The following is a 16,386-nucleotide window of genomic DNA, read 5'->3' as shown; positions in this document are numbered from 1 at the left end:
GGCCCACATAAACTTAAACCTTGTTTATTTGGCCCATGTTAGCCTTTGAGTCTGACATGCTTCGTCTACACCTTCCTTAGTCCTTTCCCCCTCATATACACATACACACACCTGTTATTTGAGGCTTTCTCATCTCAAAAAAGCACTTCTATCCTTCTGTTTACTTAGACAAAAATCTAGGAGTCATCCTCAATTCCTCTTTCTCTTAAACCTCACATCCAGCTCATTGGCAAGTCCTGTCAATCCTACCTTCAGATTAAATCTAGAATCTGAACAGTTTTTGCCATCTCCATTGCTACCACCCTGGTCCCAGCCACTATCATCTGTCTTCTGGATTACTGTCACAGTGTTCTAACTGGATTTTTCCATACCTACCCTTATCTTCCTACCATCCCTTCTCAACACAGCAACCAGAAGGAGCCTTTTAAATCAGATCATGCTAGTCCTTGGTACAAAACTCCCCATGGCTTCTCATCATGGCTTTTCAGAGCAAGAGCCAAAGTCCTTACCATGCCCTATACCCCTACACTCCTACTTGCAACAGGGCTAGGCCTCTGCCACACCAAGTTTGTTCCTCTACCCACAGGCTCACCCTTCGGGAGCAAGAGCCAAAGTCCTTACCATGCCCTATACCCCTATACTCCTACTTGCAATAGGGCTAGGCCTCTGCCACACCAAGTTTGTTCCTTTACCCTACAGGCTCACCCTTCGGAGAGGCCCACCCCTGCCTGCTGTGTCTAAGAGCCAGCTCATGCTGACACTCCTTCCTTGTATGCTCACCCAGCTTTAATCTTCACCACAGATCTAGTGCCATCCAGCACCCCATATATATGATGGTGGAGCAGGGACCCCTGAAAAAGCCAGGTTATAAGGCCATGGGCCCAGGCTTAAACCTAACTTTTATAAAGGACTAGAGGCCTGATGCACGATATTCGTGCAAGAGTAGGCCTTCCTTCCCCTGGCTGCTGGCACCAGCTTCCCTCTGGCGCCTGGGACCTGGGCTTCCCTCATCTGGTCTAATTAGCATATTATGCTTTTATTATTATAGACTAGAGGCCCGATGCACAAAATTTGTGCAAGAGCCTTGGCCCCGGCCTCCGCCCGCCGGCGCCTGCCAGAGGCTTCTGGTGCCTCTACCTCGGCCCCCACCCACTGCAGCTTTGTCAGGAAGGAAGAACGTCCAGAAGGATGTCTGGTCTAATTAGCATATTATGCTTTTATTATTATAAATTCCCCATTTCACCTTGCAGTTGCCTCTGGCTATGGGCCTATTACTCTCCTGCTCTTCCCAGGCTTTTTAAACAAAATTTAGTTTAACTTTATTATTAATATTTTTTAATCTTTATTGTTGAAAGTATTACAGCTGCCCCCCTTTTTTCACCTGTTGACCCCCTCCACCCTGCTCGCACCCCCTCCCCAGGCCTTCCCCACACTATTGATTGTCCATGGGCTGTACATATATGCTTGTAAGTTCTTTGGTGAATCTCTCCTGTCCCGCACCCCTCTGAAATGCGTCAGTCTATTGTAACTGCTGCATGTTTCAATTTCTCTGGATCTGTTTTGTTCATCAGTTTATTCTGTTCATTATATTCCACATATAAGTTGAGATCTCTGACTGGCTTATTTGCTTAGCATAATACTTTCCGGGATCCTCCATGCTGTCTCAAAGGGTAAGAGATCCTTCTTTTTTACAGCTGCATTCCATTGTGTAAATGTACCACAGTTTTATAATCCATTCATCTACTGTTGGGCACTTGGGTCCTCCATGCTGTCTCAAAGGGTAAGAGATCCTTCTTTTTTACAGCTGCATTCCATTGTGTAAATGTACCACAGTTTTATAATCCGTTCATCTACTGTTGGGCACTTGGGCTGTTTCCATATCTTAGCTATTGTAAATAACACTGCTATGAACATAGAGGTGCGTATATTCTTTCTGATTGGTGTTTCAGAAAGACTTCTTAGGATATATTCCTAATAGTGGGATCATTGGGTCAAGTGGCAGTTCTATTTTTAATTTTTTGAGGAAACTCCACACTGTTTTCCATAATGGTTGTACCAGTCTGCATTCCCTCCAGCAGTGTACTTGGATTCCTTTTTCTCCACATCCTCGCCAGCACTTGCTGTTTGTTGATTTATTGATGGTAGCCATTCTGGCAGGTGTGAGGTGGTACCTCATTGTCATTTTAATTTGCATTTCTCTGATAATTAGTGACATTGAGCATTTTTTCATATGTCTCTTGGCCTTTTGTATGTCCTCTTTGGAGAAGTATCTATTTAGGTCCTCTGCCCTTTTTTTCAATTGGGTTGTTTGTCTTTCCTTTGTTGAGTTGTATGAGTACTTTATATATTTTGGAGATTAACCCTTTATAAGATGTACTTTTGGCAAAAATGTTCTCCCATGCAGTTGGTTCCCTTTTCAACTTGATGCTGGTTTGTTTTGCTATGCATAGCTTTTTAGGTTGATGTAGTCCCATTTGTTTTAGATGCTAAAATCCTCAACAAAATATTAGCAAATGGGATCCAACAATATATTAAAAAGATCATACACCATGATCAAATGGATATTTTTTCCAGGGATGCAAGGCTAGTACAATATTCGTAAATCAATAAATGCAATACATCACATAAACAAATTGAAAGACAAAAACCACATGATCATATCAATAGACACCGAAAAAGCATTTGACAAAATCCAACACCCATTTTTTTAAAAAATATTTTTTTATTGATTTCATAGAAGGGAGAGGGAGAGAGAGAGAGAAACATCAATGATGAGAGAGAATCATTGATCAGTTGCCTCCTGCACACCCACTACTGGGAATCGAGTCCACAACCTAGGCATGTGCCCTTGACCGAATTGAACCTGAGACCCTTCAGCCCGCAGGCCAACACTCTATCCACTGAGCCAAACCGGCTAGGGCCCAACACCATTTTTAAAAAAATATATATTTTATTGATTTTTTACAGAGAGGAAGGGAGAAGGATAGAGGGTTAGGAACATCAATGAGAGAGAAACATTGATCAGCTGCCTCCTCACACTCCCTACTGGTTAGGTGCCCACAACCAAGGTACATGCCTTTGACCGGAATCGAACCTGGGACCCTTGAGTCCACAAGCCAACGCTCTATCCACTGAGCCAAACCGGTTAGAGCCCAACACCCATTTTAAAAAAAATACGTTTTTATTGGTTTTAGGGAGAGGACTGGAGAGGGCGAGAGATAGGAACATCAATGATGAGAGATAATCATTGATTGGCTGCCTCCTGCATACCCCCTACTGGAGACTGAGCCCCAAACCCAGGCATGTGCCCTGACTGGGAATCAAACTGTGACCTCCTGGTTCATCGGTTGGCACTCAACTGCTGAGCAACATCGGCCAGGCCCAACACCCATTTTTAATTTAATTTATTATTTTATTTTATATTTTATTTATTTATTTATTTTATTATTTTATTTCATTTCATTCTAGAGGCCCGGTGCATGAGATTTGTGCAGTGGGGGGGAGGGGAGGGGAGAATTCCCTCAGCCCAGCCTGTGCCCTCTCACAGTCCAGGACCCCTTGGGGCTCTCACAGTCCGGACCCCCTTGCTCCTTTCCGCCGCCTGCAGCAGAGGCGGGAGAGGCTTCCACCACTGCCACTGCGCTCACCAGCTGTGAGCCTGGCTTCTGGCTGAGCTGCGCTCCCCTTGTGGGAGTGCACTGACCACCAGGGGGCAGCTCCTGTGTTGAGTGTCTGCTCCCTGGTGGTCAGTGCACATCATAGTGACTGGTCGTTCTGCCATTTGGTTGATTTGCATATTATGCTTTTATTATATAGGATTTTATTTATTTATTATTTTATTTTTAAAATCCTCACCCAAGGGTATTTTTCCATTGATTTTCAGAGAGAATGGAAGAGATAGGGAAAGACAGAAAGAAATACCAATGTGAGAGAAACACATTGATTGGTTGCCTTCTGCATGAACCCTAACCAGGGCCTGGGCCAGGGAAGAGCCTGCAACCAAGGTACATGTCCTTGAGTGGAATCAAACCTGGGACCCTTTGGTCCATGGTCCAAGCTCTATCCACTGAGCCAAACCGACTAGGGCCCAACACCCATTTTTTATAAAAACTCTCAGCAAAGTGGGAATAGAGGGATCATCTATATATATAAAACCCTCATATGCAAATAGACTGAATGGCAGAACAACGGAACAACCAAACAACCGGTCGCTATGATGTGTTCATGAAACATGGTGGGCGTTGGCAGCAGGCGCAGAGCGTGGAACATGGCGGGCATCGGCCACGGCGGGATGGTAGAGCGGGGAGCAGGGGTGCCAGACCAAGGCAGGGTGCCGGTTGCTGCCATTGGGGCGAGCCTCTGGTGGTTACTGAAAATTCTTTGCTCCCATGCGCTGCGGTCTCACTGGGCACTTGCACCTGCTGCTGGCTCCGGCCCCACTCGCACCCACTGCCGGTGCTGGAGCCAGCCCTGATTGCCCCTCGTGGCTTCTCCACCTCCCCCTGCTTCTGAGGGGCGATGGGGGCCAGCAACCACCTCTCGGATCTGCTGCCGGTGATGGCCCCGCTTGCACCCACTGCTGGTGACAAAGCCACCGCTCGCACCCACTGCCGGCGCCCGGCACTGGTCCCAATCGCTTGGCGCTGTCAGCATGTGTGAGTGGTGGCTGCCAGCCCCGATTGCCCCTGAGGGCTTCTCCACCTCCCCCTGCTCCTGGAGGGCGATTGGGGCAGCAGCCGCCACTTGCACCTGCTGACAGCGCTGGCCCCAATCTCTTCGCGCCATCAGCGGGTGCGAGCGGGGCTGGTGCCGTCAGTGCGTGGGAGCAGTGGCATGGCGGCGCCGTCAGTGCGTGGGAGCAGTGGCGTGGCGGCAGGAGCAGGGCTGCTGGCAGACAGGGTACCATGGCAGGAGGGGCCAGGCGAGGGCACGGAGGATGGGCCGAGACATGCCCCTGTGCCCACCACAGCCTTGCGGGCCCACAGTTCCTTTCAAGATGCACAAATTTGTGCACTGGGCCCCTAGTATATAATAAAGGCCATGTATGACAAACCTACAGCTAACATCATACTCAATGGACAAAAACTAAAAGCATTCCCCCTAAGAACAGCAATAAGACAGGGATGTCCCCTTACACCACTCTTATTCACCATAGTACTGGAAGTCCTAGCCACAGAGATCAGACAAGAAGAAAAAATAAAAGGCATACAAGTTGGAAAGGAGGAAGTAAAACTGTCATTATTTACAGATGACATGATATTGTACATAGAAAACCCTAAAGACTCCAGGCAGTATTTTTTTTATATATATATTGATTTCAGAGGGGAAGGGAAAGGGAGAGAGAGACAGAAACATCAATGATGAGAGAGAATTGTTGATTGGTTGCCTCCCGCACACCCCACACTGGGGATCGATCCCGAAACCTGGGCATGTGTCCTGACCAGAATCCAATCATGACCTTCTGGTTCATAGGTCGACGTTCAACTGCCAAGCCATGCCGGCAGGGCCAGGCAGTCTTTTTGAAGGAGTTGCCTACACTCCTTCATTCTATTTCATCTTATGATTGTTCCTCATTCCTGGGCACATCACCTCCATCCCCAGTACCCACTAGACCAGTGGTTCTTAACCTTCCTAATGAAGCGACCCTTGAACATAATTAAAGCATAGTGATTAATCACAAAAACAATATGTAATTATATATGTGTTTTCCAGTGGTCTTAGGCGACCCCTGTGAAAGGGTCGTTCGACCCCCAAAGGGGTCATGACCCACAGGTTGAGAACCACTACACTAGACTAAGCCTTCTCTTGCTCAGATGCCAGTGACCTTCACCAGAAGCCACACCTAATGGACACTTTTCTGCCCTTATCTGTGTGCTCACTGCCACATTACTGTTCATGCCCTGGAGGAGGACATTAGTGGCAAGGGACATGAGACCTAATAGCACTTTCTAAGAAACTAGTGGGTTGATAAGAACCTGAAAGTATTAGTCAGAAAAAGCTCAGAAGCCTTAGTCATTTGTCATTTCAGCCTCGGTACCCAAAGGTAGGCGAGGCCGGGTTATATTTGTTTAAGTAAATAGAGCTCAGCTGTCCTTAAATGACCAACAAGCCACTTCTCATGACGTGCTGATGCAGTAAACAGCCTGTCACCTAAGCCAGGCACAGGATTACGAAACTCCCTCCCTCTGCCCATCCTGCTGAGATAAGGCAAACGCCCCACACCCCAAGAAGGTCTTCCTGAAACTCCGTTTCCATCCCTTTCCCCTCAGTGCCTTTGAGATTTCATCATCTACCTCCACTTTCCTGCCAACTCCAGTCAAAGCTCCTGCGCCTCCTTGTCAGGACTCTCTTATCTGGTGTCAAGGGTGTTTGTTCAAAATATTTAACAAGCAGTTCGGCAGCACTGCAATATTTTAACAAGTGGCAAGGCTGTACAGGTGCACGCCAGCTGAGCAGAGGACCCTGCTGGTGTCTAACTACTCATTAACACAGGCCTGCCACTCCTGTTGGGCCTGTTTTTATGCTGACTCAGACCTCAATGCCACAGCTGAGCTGCATTGTTCTCCAACTTGAAGTGCGCCCCTTTCTCCCTCGTCTACTCCAGTCCACTCCAGTCCACTCCAGAGACTGCTGAATCGAATCCATCAATTAGTCCTGAGTACGTCGCTGTTGATGTACTTGAACTCCTGCCTCAACAACACTTCTCTCCTTCCTCTTTTGTTACCGGGCAGAAGGAAAGCATAGAGTAAACAGAATGGAAGCCGCATGTGAAATGGCAAATGTTCTTGGATGAACCTCTCAAAAGCCAGGTCACAAAGGTTTCCTGGAGGGCAGTCCTGTGTGCATTACGACAGCTTGACAAACTCCGGGTGGCTCACATGGCCTATCTCATCGGGGCCTTCTGAAACCTTTGTCCTGGAAAGCACCCAAGGTACATACTAACACAGGACAAAGGGTTTCTCTGAAGCTGTGCTCTGACATTACAATACGAGGTGGAAAATCTCAGGCCTTCCCTCCAACCTGAACTTCTAAGGTCAGTTGTTGGAGAAATTGGTTGCATGTGCACAGCAAGTTGAATGTTAAACCCAATTAAGTCTTTGATGATTGAAGGCTCTCGCTGATAGACAGCTATAGTCTAAAGTAAATAGTACTTTTAATGCCTCCTTATTCTTAGGGAATCTGTCAACATCCCAGTCTTCAAAGGCCATTTTATAACCTGTGTATTTAGGCATTTCACCCAAGAAATTTGATACTTAAAAGTAGAGTGAATATGCCTTATTTTCTTTTAATGATCATATGGTATCTATTTGTAATTCTAGAAAATTTTATTTTCATATGAAATAATAAGCTCTTAAATCTGGAATCTCAAAATAGAATTTGTACAATTCTGGATGTGTTGTTGTCATTTTGAATAGGTGGCAGGATATATTTTAGACAGGGAAATAATGTTAAAGACATTTGTTTTTTTTAGAAGAAGAAGAAAAAAGAAATAGTTCAATAAAAATATATTTATATGAGCATTCAAAATCCAAGTATTTACAATAAGAAACTTTTAAAATAAAGGTGTCAAAATACAATGTGGTAAACAAGAAGTAATACCTATAGTACATAAAAACTTGGATAATAAAAGTACAACAAAAATACTTACCAATATATAAAATATCCTGTTATATCTTAAATCATAATTACATTTAAATCTCCTTATATTTTTTAGCATTAGAAAGAAATTTTAGGATAGGAAGGAGAAAATGACTCAGAGGAAAGAAAAGAGTGAAATAAAATAGAAAATTATTCATTTTAATAATATTTTTAAGTGATTCTTTGAAGATACAAAATAAATCTGTGAATGCACATGGCAGGCAAGCCCTTTGAAAGAATACTTTCTCGTTGTAATGGACTGATTTCCTTCTTTAATGAAAAGAGCAATGCTAGTTTTAGGTACAAAGATTAACTTTTTCTCTTCGGGTTTTACTGACTTCTAAAATATGGATAAATTTAAAAGTGAAATAAAATGAAAGTAAAACCTCATAAAACAGACAAATTTCATATTAAAGTTTCTTTTACATTGAATTAAAATACATTTTTATAGGTACATTAAAAGATATCCAACCTAGTGGCTCATGACCCAGAACCTTCTAAACTGGACCTGAGATCCTGAGGAAGGGAAGGGAGAGTGAGGACCCACATCTCTGAGAAATCATACAGCAGAATCTGGTACTTCCTGTTGTATATCAGGTTGACAGGTTTTTGTTCTGTCTTGTTTTTTGGAAAGTCTGAATATTTTGTAGGACAGTGCATCTCTGCATTTGTTTCCACTTTCCGGATTGAGTTACGTGGATTCGGCCACCTAGACTTAATTTTCAGGTCCCAAATGGGATTTTGAGCTCTGTGCTTGCTACTGTTGGAAGGCAGCAATGTGTCCTAATTGTGTGGCTCCAGTAGTGATGGATCAGCCGTTAAGTGTATCTGATGAAGGTCCATAGAGTTAGTGAATGGCATAGCTTCTGGGCCAGGGGTTTTCAAACTGTACTGCAGGCAGCCGTTTAGGGACTACAGGGTCGGGATTGGGAGGAAGTACTGAACTTATGGGGGCCCTGGACTCTCCACTGTTGCTCATCCATGTCAGCTTATTTACTGTGTGAGCTTCCAGATAAGCATTCACTGAAAGAAAGGATGTGAGGGCCAAAAAGAGTTTGAAAACCACCCAGCTCACCTAGTTGTCTCATTTTCCGCAAAGGGAAGTGGAACCCCAGGATAATGAAGAAAGCCATCAAGGTCACAGAATAACCCGGCAACTCCTGTTTCTTAGGTGACCCTCTGTACAGACTTCTAACTGTGACTTTTCTGTCCCTTTTAAAATATACAGATATTTCTCTATTTAGGCTGCTAAATTGTAGATAACAGGAAACAGTCACTAGAGATGATAATAGTTTAAGAGAATTCTTTTTAAAGGCTCAAGAATGCTATTTGCCAACCGTGACGTCTCTCGTCTCTCCTCACTTTTGAGTTTCAAGGACATGTGCTGTGGGAAAAGAGACTTGTTTACGTCTGTACTTCGCTGCAGTCACAGTTTTAAAAAGAAATCCCAGCTGAGTTGAAAAGCAGGCCGTGTTCCTGCTGAGAGCCACACCTCCAGGCATTTATCTTCCCAGTTCAGGTGTCCAGCAATGCCCGCTGGTCTGACCCGATAGCTCCTCAAGGGCTTCCCCAAGTGAACATTCACTCATGACTTGCCACTCAGCCGTGTCTTCTTAAAATATGGGAAAACAGCTTGATTAAAGTCGGTAAATACACACCGTCAGTAGTATCATTCACTGTTATATATTTATAGGACAAACAAGACAGACATTGCGCTATGCATTTTATATATATATACACTGTTCCTTCTAATTCTCACCTCTGCCCTCAAGAAATAAATACTATTGTAATCACCATGTTACCTATGAGGAAATAGAGCTTTAGAGTGAGGTGAGGTATTAATGTGTTGCCTAAGGAATGGTGGAATGTTGAGGCTCAAATCTGGGTCAGGCTGACTTCAAAGGCAGAACTTGAAAGAAATTGCAAACATCCAGGAATGAGTAAGTACTAAGCAGTATTAAGTCTTAAATATTTACAGCTACCTCCTTCAGTCTCTGCGAGCTTCTTTCTACTCACTCAGGATACCTTCTATATCAGCACCCTCTCAGGGGTGACCAGGCCTCGGGTTCATTTGACCAGCGTTGTGTCCACTGTCCACTGTGTTTCCCTTACAACCTCTCCTCTTCCCATTGTTGAAGACACTCTACCTACCTGCAGGCTAGTCAGAGAGAAGGCATTGCCTTCTCAGTTAAATATTTCACACCAGCTTCTTATGTTAAACCAAAGGGGAAAAAAAACCCACAAAAACAAGGGAAGAAAACAAGTTGGGAATTTTAACTCTGTTTGCTGGAATGAATGAAACCCTTGATAACTTTTTCTATCCAGAAGAAATGTTCCCATCTGGCCTGGGAACTCTTCTTATTCTTGGCTCTTTGCCCTTTGAAGTTGTAAATCATGCTTTTTGTCTGTTGAGTGGCTGCCCGTTACAGACCAGCAAGCTCCCTGAAATTTTTGACAGAGCTGGGTTTTGCTAACATGCTTGACGTTAGAAAAACCCAGGTTATTGAAGCATACCTTTAAAAAAATATATATTTTTATTGATTTCAGAGAGGAAGGGAGAGGGAGAGAGAGTTAGAAACCTCAGTGATGAGAGAGAATCATTGAGCGGCTGCCTTCTGCATGCCCCACACTGGGAATCGAGCTTGGGCATGTGCCCTGACCGGGAATCGAACCTCGACCTCCCAATTCGAGGTCGATGCTCAACCACTGAGCCACGCTGGCTGGGTGAAGCATAACTTTTAAGGGTAAATGCTTTTTAATTAATTCCTCTTTGCCTGTCAGGGTTCATGTTTTGTTCTCTGTCTTGTCTAATCACAATGTCTGCAGCTGCTGCCTTCTAAACCTAGATCCTCACATGTGAGTAGAGAATAAGGGTACAGTGCCTGGCACATAGTAGGTGCTCAGTAAAGGCTGGTTGAATGAGTAAATAAAAAACACATATTGGTGAAATTGTGATATGATTTTAAAATAGACATAAGGTATCACAGTACCTTGATTGCCACTTTATAACTTTATCATATTTAAGCTATGATTGATCTTATGTGTTTTATAGAATGAGAAAGTTTCCAAGTTAAATAGAATATACTCTTACATAAGCCCTGCAGATTTGTTCAACTCAATGGCAAAGTCTTCAGGCTGGCTTGAACTGGTCTTTCTAAAGCCCCCTTATTAAAGTAAGTAAATGACCAGCAGAGAAATGAACATCTGTGAGGAGACAAAATGCCACTGAGAGTTGAAAATTGTCACTACATTTCTCCATCATGAAGAAAGCATGTTACTAGCAGAGATGCTTCTTTAATTTATTTATTCAGCAAACATCTCTCTAATTACAATGTGAGAGCTTATGGCTGTAAGGATACCTAAGACTTCTTTTTTTTAAGCAATTTTCTTAAGAAAACTGTATTCCTATCACATTCTATAGCGTACAAGATTTTTTCTGCTTACAAAATAATGCAATTGAGTGGAACATTTAAATAAATTTTAAAAACAAACAACCACAGGTACTGAGTCCCATCCTATATAATAAAAGCCTAATATGCAAATCGACCGAATAGTGGAATGACTGGTTGCTATGATGCGCACTGACCACCAGGGGGCAGACACTCAACACAGGAGCTGCCCGCAGGCCCCAGGCCAGCCAAAGTGGGTGCCAGTGGGGGCCCCCAGATTGCACCACCGGTTGACCCACAGATTGGCCCTGATCACTGGCCAGGCCTAGGGACCCTACCCGTGCATGATTTTGTGCACTGGGCCTCTAGTTTCTTTATAATATATTTAGTAATTATGTCCAGAATTTATTTTTTACAAAGAACTCTTAGAAAATACTAGGGAATGCTAGGAATTAAAAAATGGGGAAGTTACCCATGAGCCAATGACATGTTAGAAATAGAGTTGGGGGGAAAAATGGGTTAAAATAATATCCCATGTTTTTAGGTAGTACCTACACAGCTGCTCTGGGTCTAGAGCTGAGATGTGCCTGGCAATCTCTTGCTATTGGGCAGAGTGTGAGTCTACTGCCCTCTAGTGGCTACTTTTAAACATATTCTTGAGCCTTACCAAGAAAAAGAATTTAAATGTAACATGTCTTAAGTCTTTGTAATTCATTCTTTGCAGATTTTTGTGCCTACTAGGAATCAGACTATAAGTTATTGGAGCTTATTTTACTCTTTTGAAATCTGAGAAGCTAACTTGTCTTGAGGCCAGCAATGTTAGGTCTACTTACTGGACATGCATTCTGTAACCTGAGGACACCTTTTCATTTATCTGGCTAGATTGATTGCAGGCTAATGCAGACATAAAGAACGATGTCTGGTTTTTCTCTGCCCATTTGCCAAGTAAAAGTTGTGCTTTTTAAAAAAGAAACAAAACAAGGATAAGTCCAAAGGGTTTAAATTTACTTTATCTGATAAAATTATAGTAGCTTTAAAGGGTAATGAAAATTTTAAAATCTTTTGGGATTTCTAATCTGACAAGATGGAGTAGCCCTATTTCTCTCTGCTTCTCCCTGCTAAGTACAACTGTAAGCCCCGGAAACACAACAGGCAACTAAATGGGAACATTTTGCAGGGGTAAGAAGATGAGTTGGTTTGGAGCCCCAGACTGAAGGAACAACATCAGTGGAATAAGGTGCCCAGGATCTCATGCATCCCGACCAGAAATCTAGCAACAAGAAGGGACCCGGGAAGGAGTCATTTCTTCCTGGGATTGACCTGTTGTCCGTCCCTCTTAACGAGGCTAGCTTAGCACCCAGAAAGAAGGAATTGATAAAAGATCCACAACAGGAAGTGGCCACAGGAAGTGGCCTGAGACTTACATCCCCTGCTAAGCCAGACTTTGGCAGCCAGAAGGCACAAGCAAGGGGATTCTGCCAATGCATGAACAGTGACCTGGTCTGGAAAGTGCCTTTATGCCGGTGGGCCTGCGACTGCCCTCCCCCACGCACATTCTCTGGGGACACTGAAAAGGGGATCCCACCTAAATAAGCAGCTCAGCCTGGGAAGCCCCCCCCCCCCCCCTCCCAGGAGCTCTGAGCTCTCCCTCCTCCACCACGAGACACCCATGGGCCAGGCCAGTCCTCAGGCAGCCCCAGCATGGGCCTGTGGGAGCCTCAGCAGTGCCAGATAAACCACGCAGACCAAAATAAACAGCAAAGGCTCTGAAAATTACACTGTCATTGGAACCACAGCCCACAAAACTAGGCCATGGACTGCATGCTAAACCTAAACAGGGTATTTGGGTGTTGAACTAAAAGACCAAAATTCTCCAAATGTAATATTCTCTAAATATAATAGACAAAATGCTCAGGATACAATCAAAGATCACCTATCTTGACACCAAGACCTGAAGATCACAACTCAAATGAAAAAGCAGTCAGAGACATCAACATGATGAATCAAATGTTGGAATCATCTGACAAGTATTTTAAAGCAACCACCATGAAAATGTTTCAGCAATCAATTCCAAATTCTCTTGAAACAAGTGAAAAAATGGAAAAACCTCAGCGAAGAAATACAACTTATAAAAAAAAGCAAATGGAAATGATAGAATTAAAAATTTGATAAATGTTAAATTATTCTTCAGGTTAAATTCCTACTCATACTCATTGCCTAGAACTTTTTTTTTTTTTTTACTATTCTTTTATTTTAAATTTCTTTTTGTTATGCTCACCTGAGGATATTTTTCCATTGATTTTTATTTTTTTATTTTTAAAATCTTTATTGTTGAAAATATTTCATATGCCCCTCTTTTCCTCCCATTGACCCCTTCTAGTCCCTCCCTGCCTGCACTCCCCCCCCCCCCCCCCCCCCCGGCCTTCCACTGCCCACTGCCCCAGGCCTTCACCACCCTATTGTCTATGTCCATGGGTTATGCATATGTGCAAACAAGTTCTTTGGTTGATCTCTTGATCTCTTCCCACTCACCTCCCTGCCCAGAACTATTTAATGGCCCCATTTCCACAGTGCAGCCAGGAGGTGCAATCCTTTCAGTGGCCTGGAGAGGGGACAATTGGAAATAGTTCTCAGATAGCTTTACTGACTCCCAAAGGCCTGGGCTTAGGGGATCTGATGGAAGGAAAAGGGATCTGATGGAAGGAAAAAGCCACAGCTTGAAGTGAGCACAGGGAAGAACTGTGGAGGGTGGGAGAGCAGGAGGGACGCTGTTCAAAAAACAGTTATTTAGCCTGGTCCTAGTGGCTCAGTGGTTGAGCATCTACCCATGAATCAAAAGGTCACTGGTTTGATTCCCGGCCAGGGCATATGACTGGTGATTGATGTTTCTAGCTCTCTATCCCTCTCCCTTCTTCTCTCTCTAAAAAAAATCAATAAAAACGTATTTAAAAAAATAAAAATATAATGTTCTGGAGAATAAAGCTTTAAAAAACAACAAAAAACCAACAACAGTAATTTATTAGAGTACTGTAATAGGAATAGCCTGGTAAATTGGTACCCAGGTATATCCCAGATATGGGAGAATTAGAAGTGCTCTGTTTTAAAATTTAGAAATTTGATGTTTAAAAAATTGTTAATGTGCTGTGAAAATTATATAAATTCTTCCCTATAAAGTCTTGTGTTTGAAATCATTGTGCCTACTGCAGTGCCTGTTACGTATGTGCTCAGTAAATACTCACTAAATTGAATGATAGCTCTAATCTTACTGTGGGAAAAAGCAAACTTTTTTTTTTAAATTATCATCATTATCATCATCAATCTGTTATCCTATTTCAGAGTTAAGATTGGTTTTGGAAACAGATCAGTGTCCTAACCCCTTGTGAGGTCACTTTAAGGAAGTTTTCTGCCCAGCAAGCTGGCGAAATCCAAATAAAAGGCTTGGGGATTAGTTCATGACTTTCTGTTTTTTAGCAGAGTCCTTGTTTTCCTTTGCAACTTCCTTGACCCACACCCACCATCCTGCCCCTCTCACCTTCTTAGCTTTGTGAAAAGATGTCCCTGCTCCTCCAGACCCAGCTTTCCTGTCCTATTGGGACTCTGCAGATACTAGAAGTGAGGAGCGGGCTCTGGAGTCAGACCCATCTGAGTTAAAATCTGTCATGTACTTCTTCTATCACTTTGTGCAAGTTACTTCATCTTTTTGGGCCTCGTTTTCCTCATTTGCAAAATTTGAATAATGCTGGTACCTACATCATAAGGCACAGTGGTGAGCATTAAATGAAGTGATGCTTGGAACATTCTTAGGATGGTGCGGGCACTTTGTGAGTACCTGATCCACGGTATGAGTTATACTGTTGCCATCAGCACCACCAGCCCTCCAATCTCCAACCACACCCAGCTCCACGACTTCTCCCAGGAGGAGTCTCCGTGTCTCTGCCCAGCTTTGCCGACCAGGATGGTGGTCTCTTTGACATTAGTTTGTTTTGTCATTTCCCAATACTCCAGAGTCCCAGGATGCCATTTTTAGGACTGGTTTAGTCTCAGGTTATTTCTAGCTTTTAACCCACATAGCTTCAAACAGTCATTTACTACCTCTGTGCCCTGGTTTCTTTCTCTGTGAAACAGGAATAGTACCTTTTTCTTCCTAATTCCCAGGGATTTGGGGTTTTTTTTCTTCCTTGTTTTTCTTCCTTGATTTTATCTTTTTTTATGCTGTCTCATCAACTTTTATGTGCCCTTAAAGTCACCCTCAGTCCTTGATGGGGAAAGGTAGAGCTATAAATAAATAAACACATCCTATATAATAAAAGCCTAATATGCAAATTAACCAAATGGTGGAACGACCAGTGGAACAACTGGTCGCTATGATGCGCACTGACCACCAGGGGGCATATGCTCAATGCAGGAGCTGCCCCCAGCCCGCAGGCCCCAGGCCAGCCAAGGTGGGTGCCAGTGGGGGCACCCCCCCAACCGCCCCGCCAGTTGCCCCACAGAGGGAGGCAACCGGTAAGGGGGGAGGGCGCTGGCAAGTGGGTGGCAGCAAGGGGTGGGGGCCGGCCAGCAAGCGGGCCGGTGCTGCCCCCCCCCCAATCGCCCCTCTGGTTGCTCCACAGATCGGCCCTGATCGCCGGCCAGGCCTAGGGACCCTACCCATGCACGAATTTCGCGCATCGGGCCTCTAGTAAGTAAAATAAAGAGTAGCTGTGAAAGAAGTTTAAAGCATCATACATACAAAAGATATTTTTAGCTGTGTGTTATCAGTAGCAGATATTGGAAAGTCCCCTCTGTCATTATGTCTGTTGAGCTTAGAAATGTTCAAATTATTGTAGACTTTGTGTGATATCTCCAGAAAGTGGGATATAAGAAAAATATGGAGGGGATAAACTTGTGTGGATCCTTTGAAGAGGGAAGTTCTGAAATAGCTAAGCAGCAAAGCTAAGAATATACTTTTAACACATGTATCCACAAGTTCTTAAATGCAAGAATTAGCATAGAGGTCATAATACATCTCTCAGCCTCAGCAAGTGCTCACTGCAAATGTCACACACAAAAGTGGTTATAAAGGGAGTAGGGAGTCATTTACAAATTAGCTGGTATTTACTGAATGTTTACTTGGCCTTTCTTCAGGTAATCCTATCTAATAATAGATAAACATGGTAATTGACCATACCTTCACTACGCCTCCCATTGGCTAATCAGCTCGATATGCAAATTAACCGCCAACAAAGATGGCGTCTAATTTGCATACTGCAGGCAGGGCGGATCAGCGCCATCCCACCTGCCCGGCCGCCATCCGGGCCTGCTATCTGTGACCCGGGGTGGCGGGCGTCCCGTGTGTGACCCAACCTGGGCGGCCTGG

General features: G+C 43.9%; 1 protein-coding gene across 5 annotated transcripts in view; it reads left to right on the top strand.

Moving 5' to 3' along the window:
- LOC102244543 (chromosome unknown open reading frame, human C20orf196) overlaps window positions 1-16,386 on the top strand; it is a 79,366-nt gene that overhangs the window by 11,385 nt on the left and 51,595 nt on the right. Inside the window, exon 3 of one of the 5 annotated variants that reach the window (XM_014546482.1) lies at window positions 12,205-13,246. The exons of the other annotated variants lie outside the window; for them this stretch is intronic. Within the exon in view, the coding sequence (XP_014401968.1) occupies window positions 12,205-12,218 (14 nt within the window). The 3' untranslated portion in view covers window positions 12,219-13,246. Of the gene's footprint in view, window positions 1-12,204; window positions 13,247-16,386 lie in introns of those variants that run through there. 5 annotated transcript variants of the gene reach the window in all.

Source organism: Myotis brandtii, unplaced genomic scaffold, assembly GCF_000412655.1.
Source record: "Myotis brandtii unplaced genomic scaffold, ASM41265v1 scaffold45, whole genome shotgun sequence".
Lineage (NCBI taxonomy): Eukaryota > Metazoa > Chordata > Mammalia > Chiroptera > Vespertilionidae > Myotis > Myotis brandtii.
Note: the sequence above shows the minus strand (reverse complement) of the source record. Positions and strands in the feature narration are given on the sequence as shown.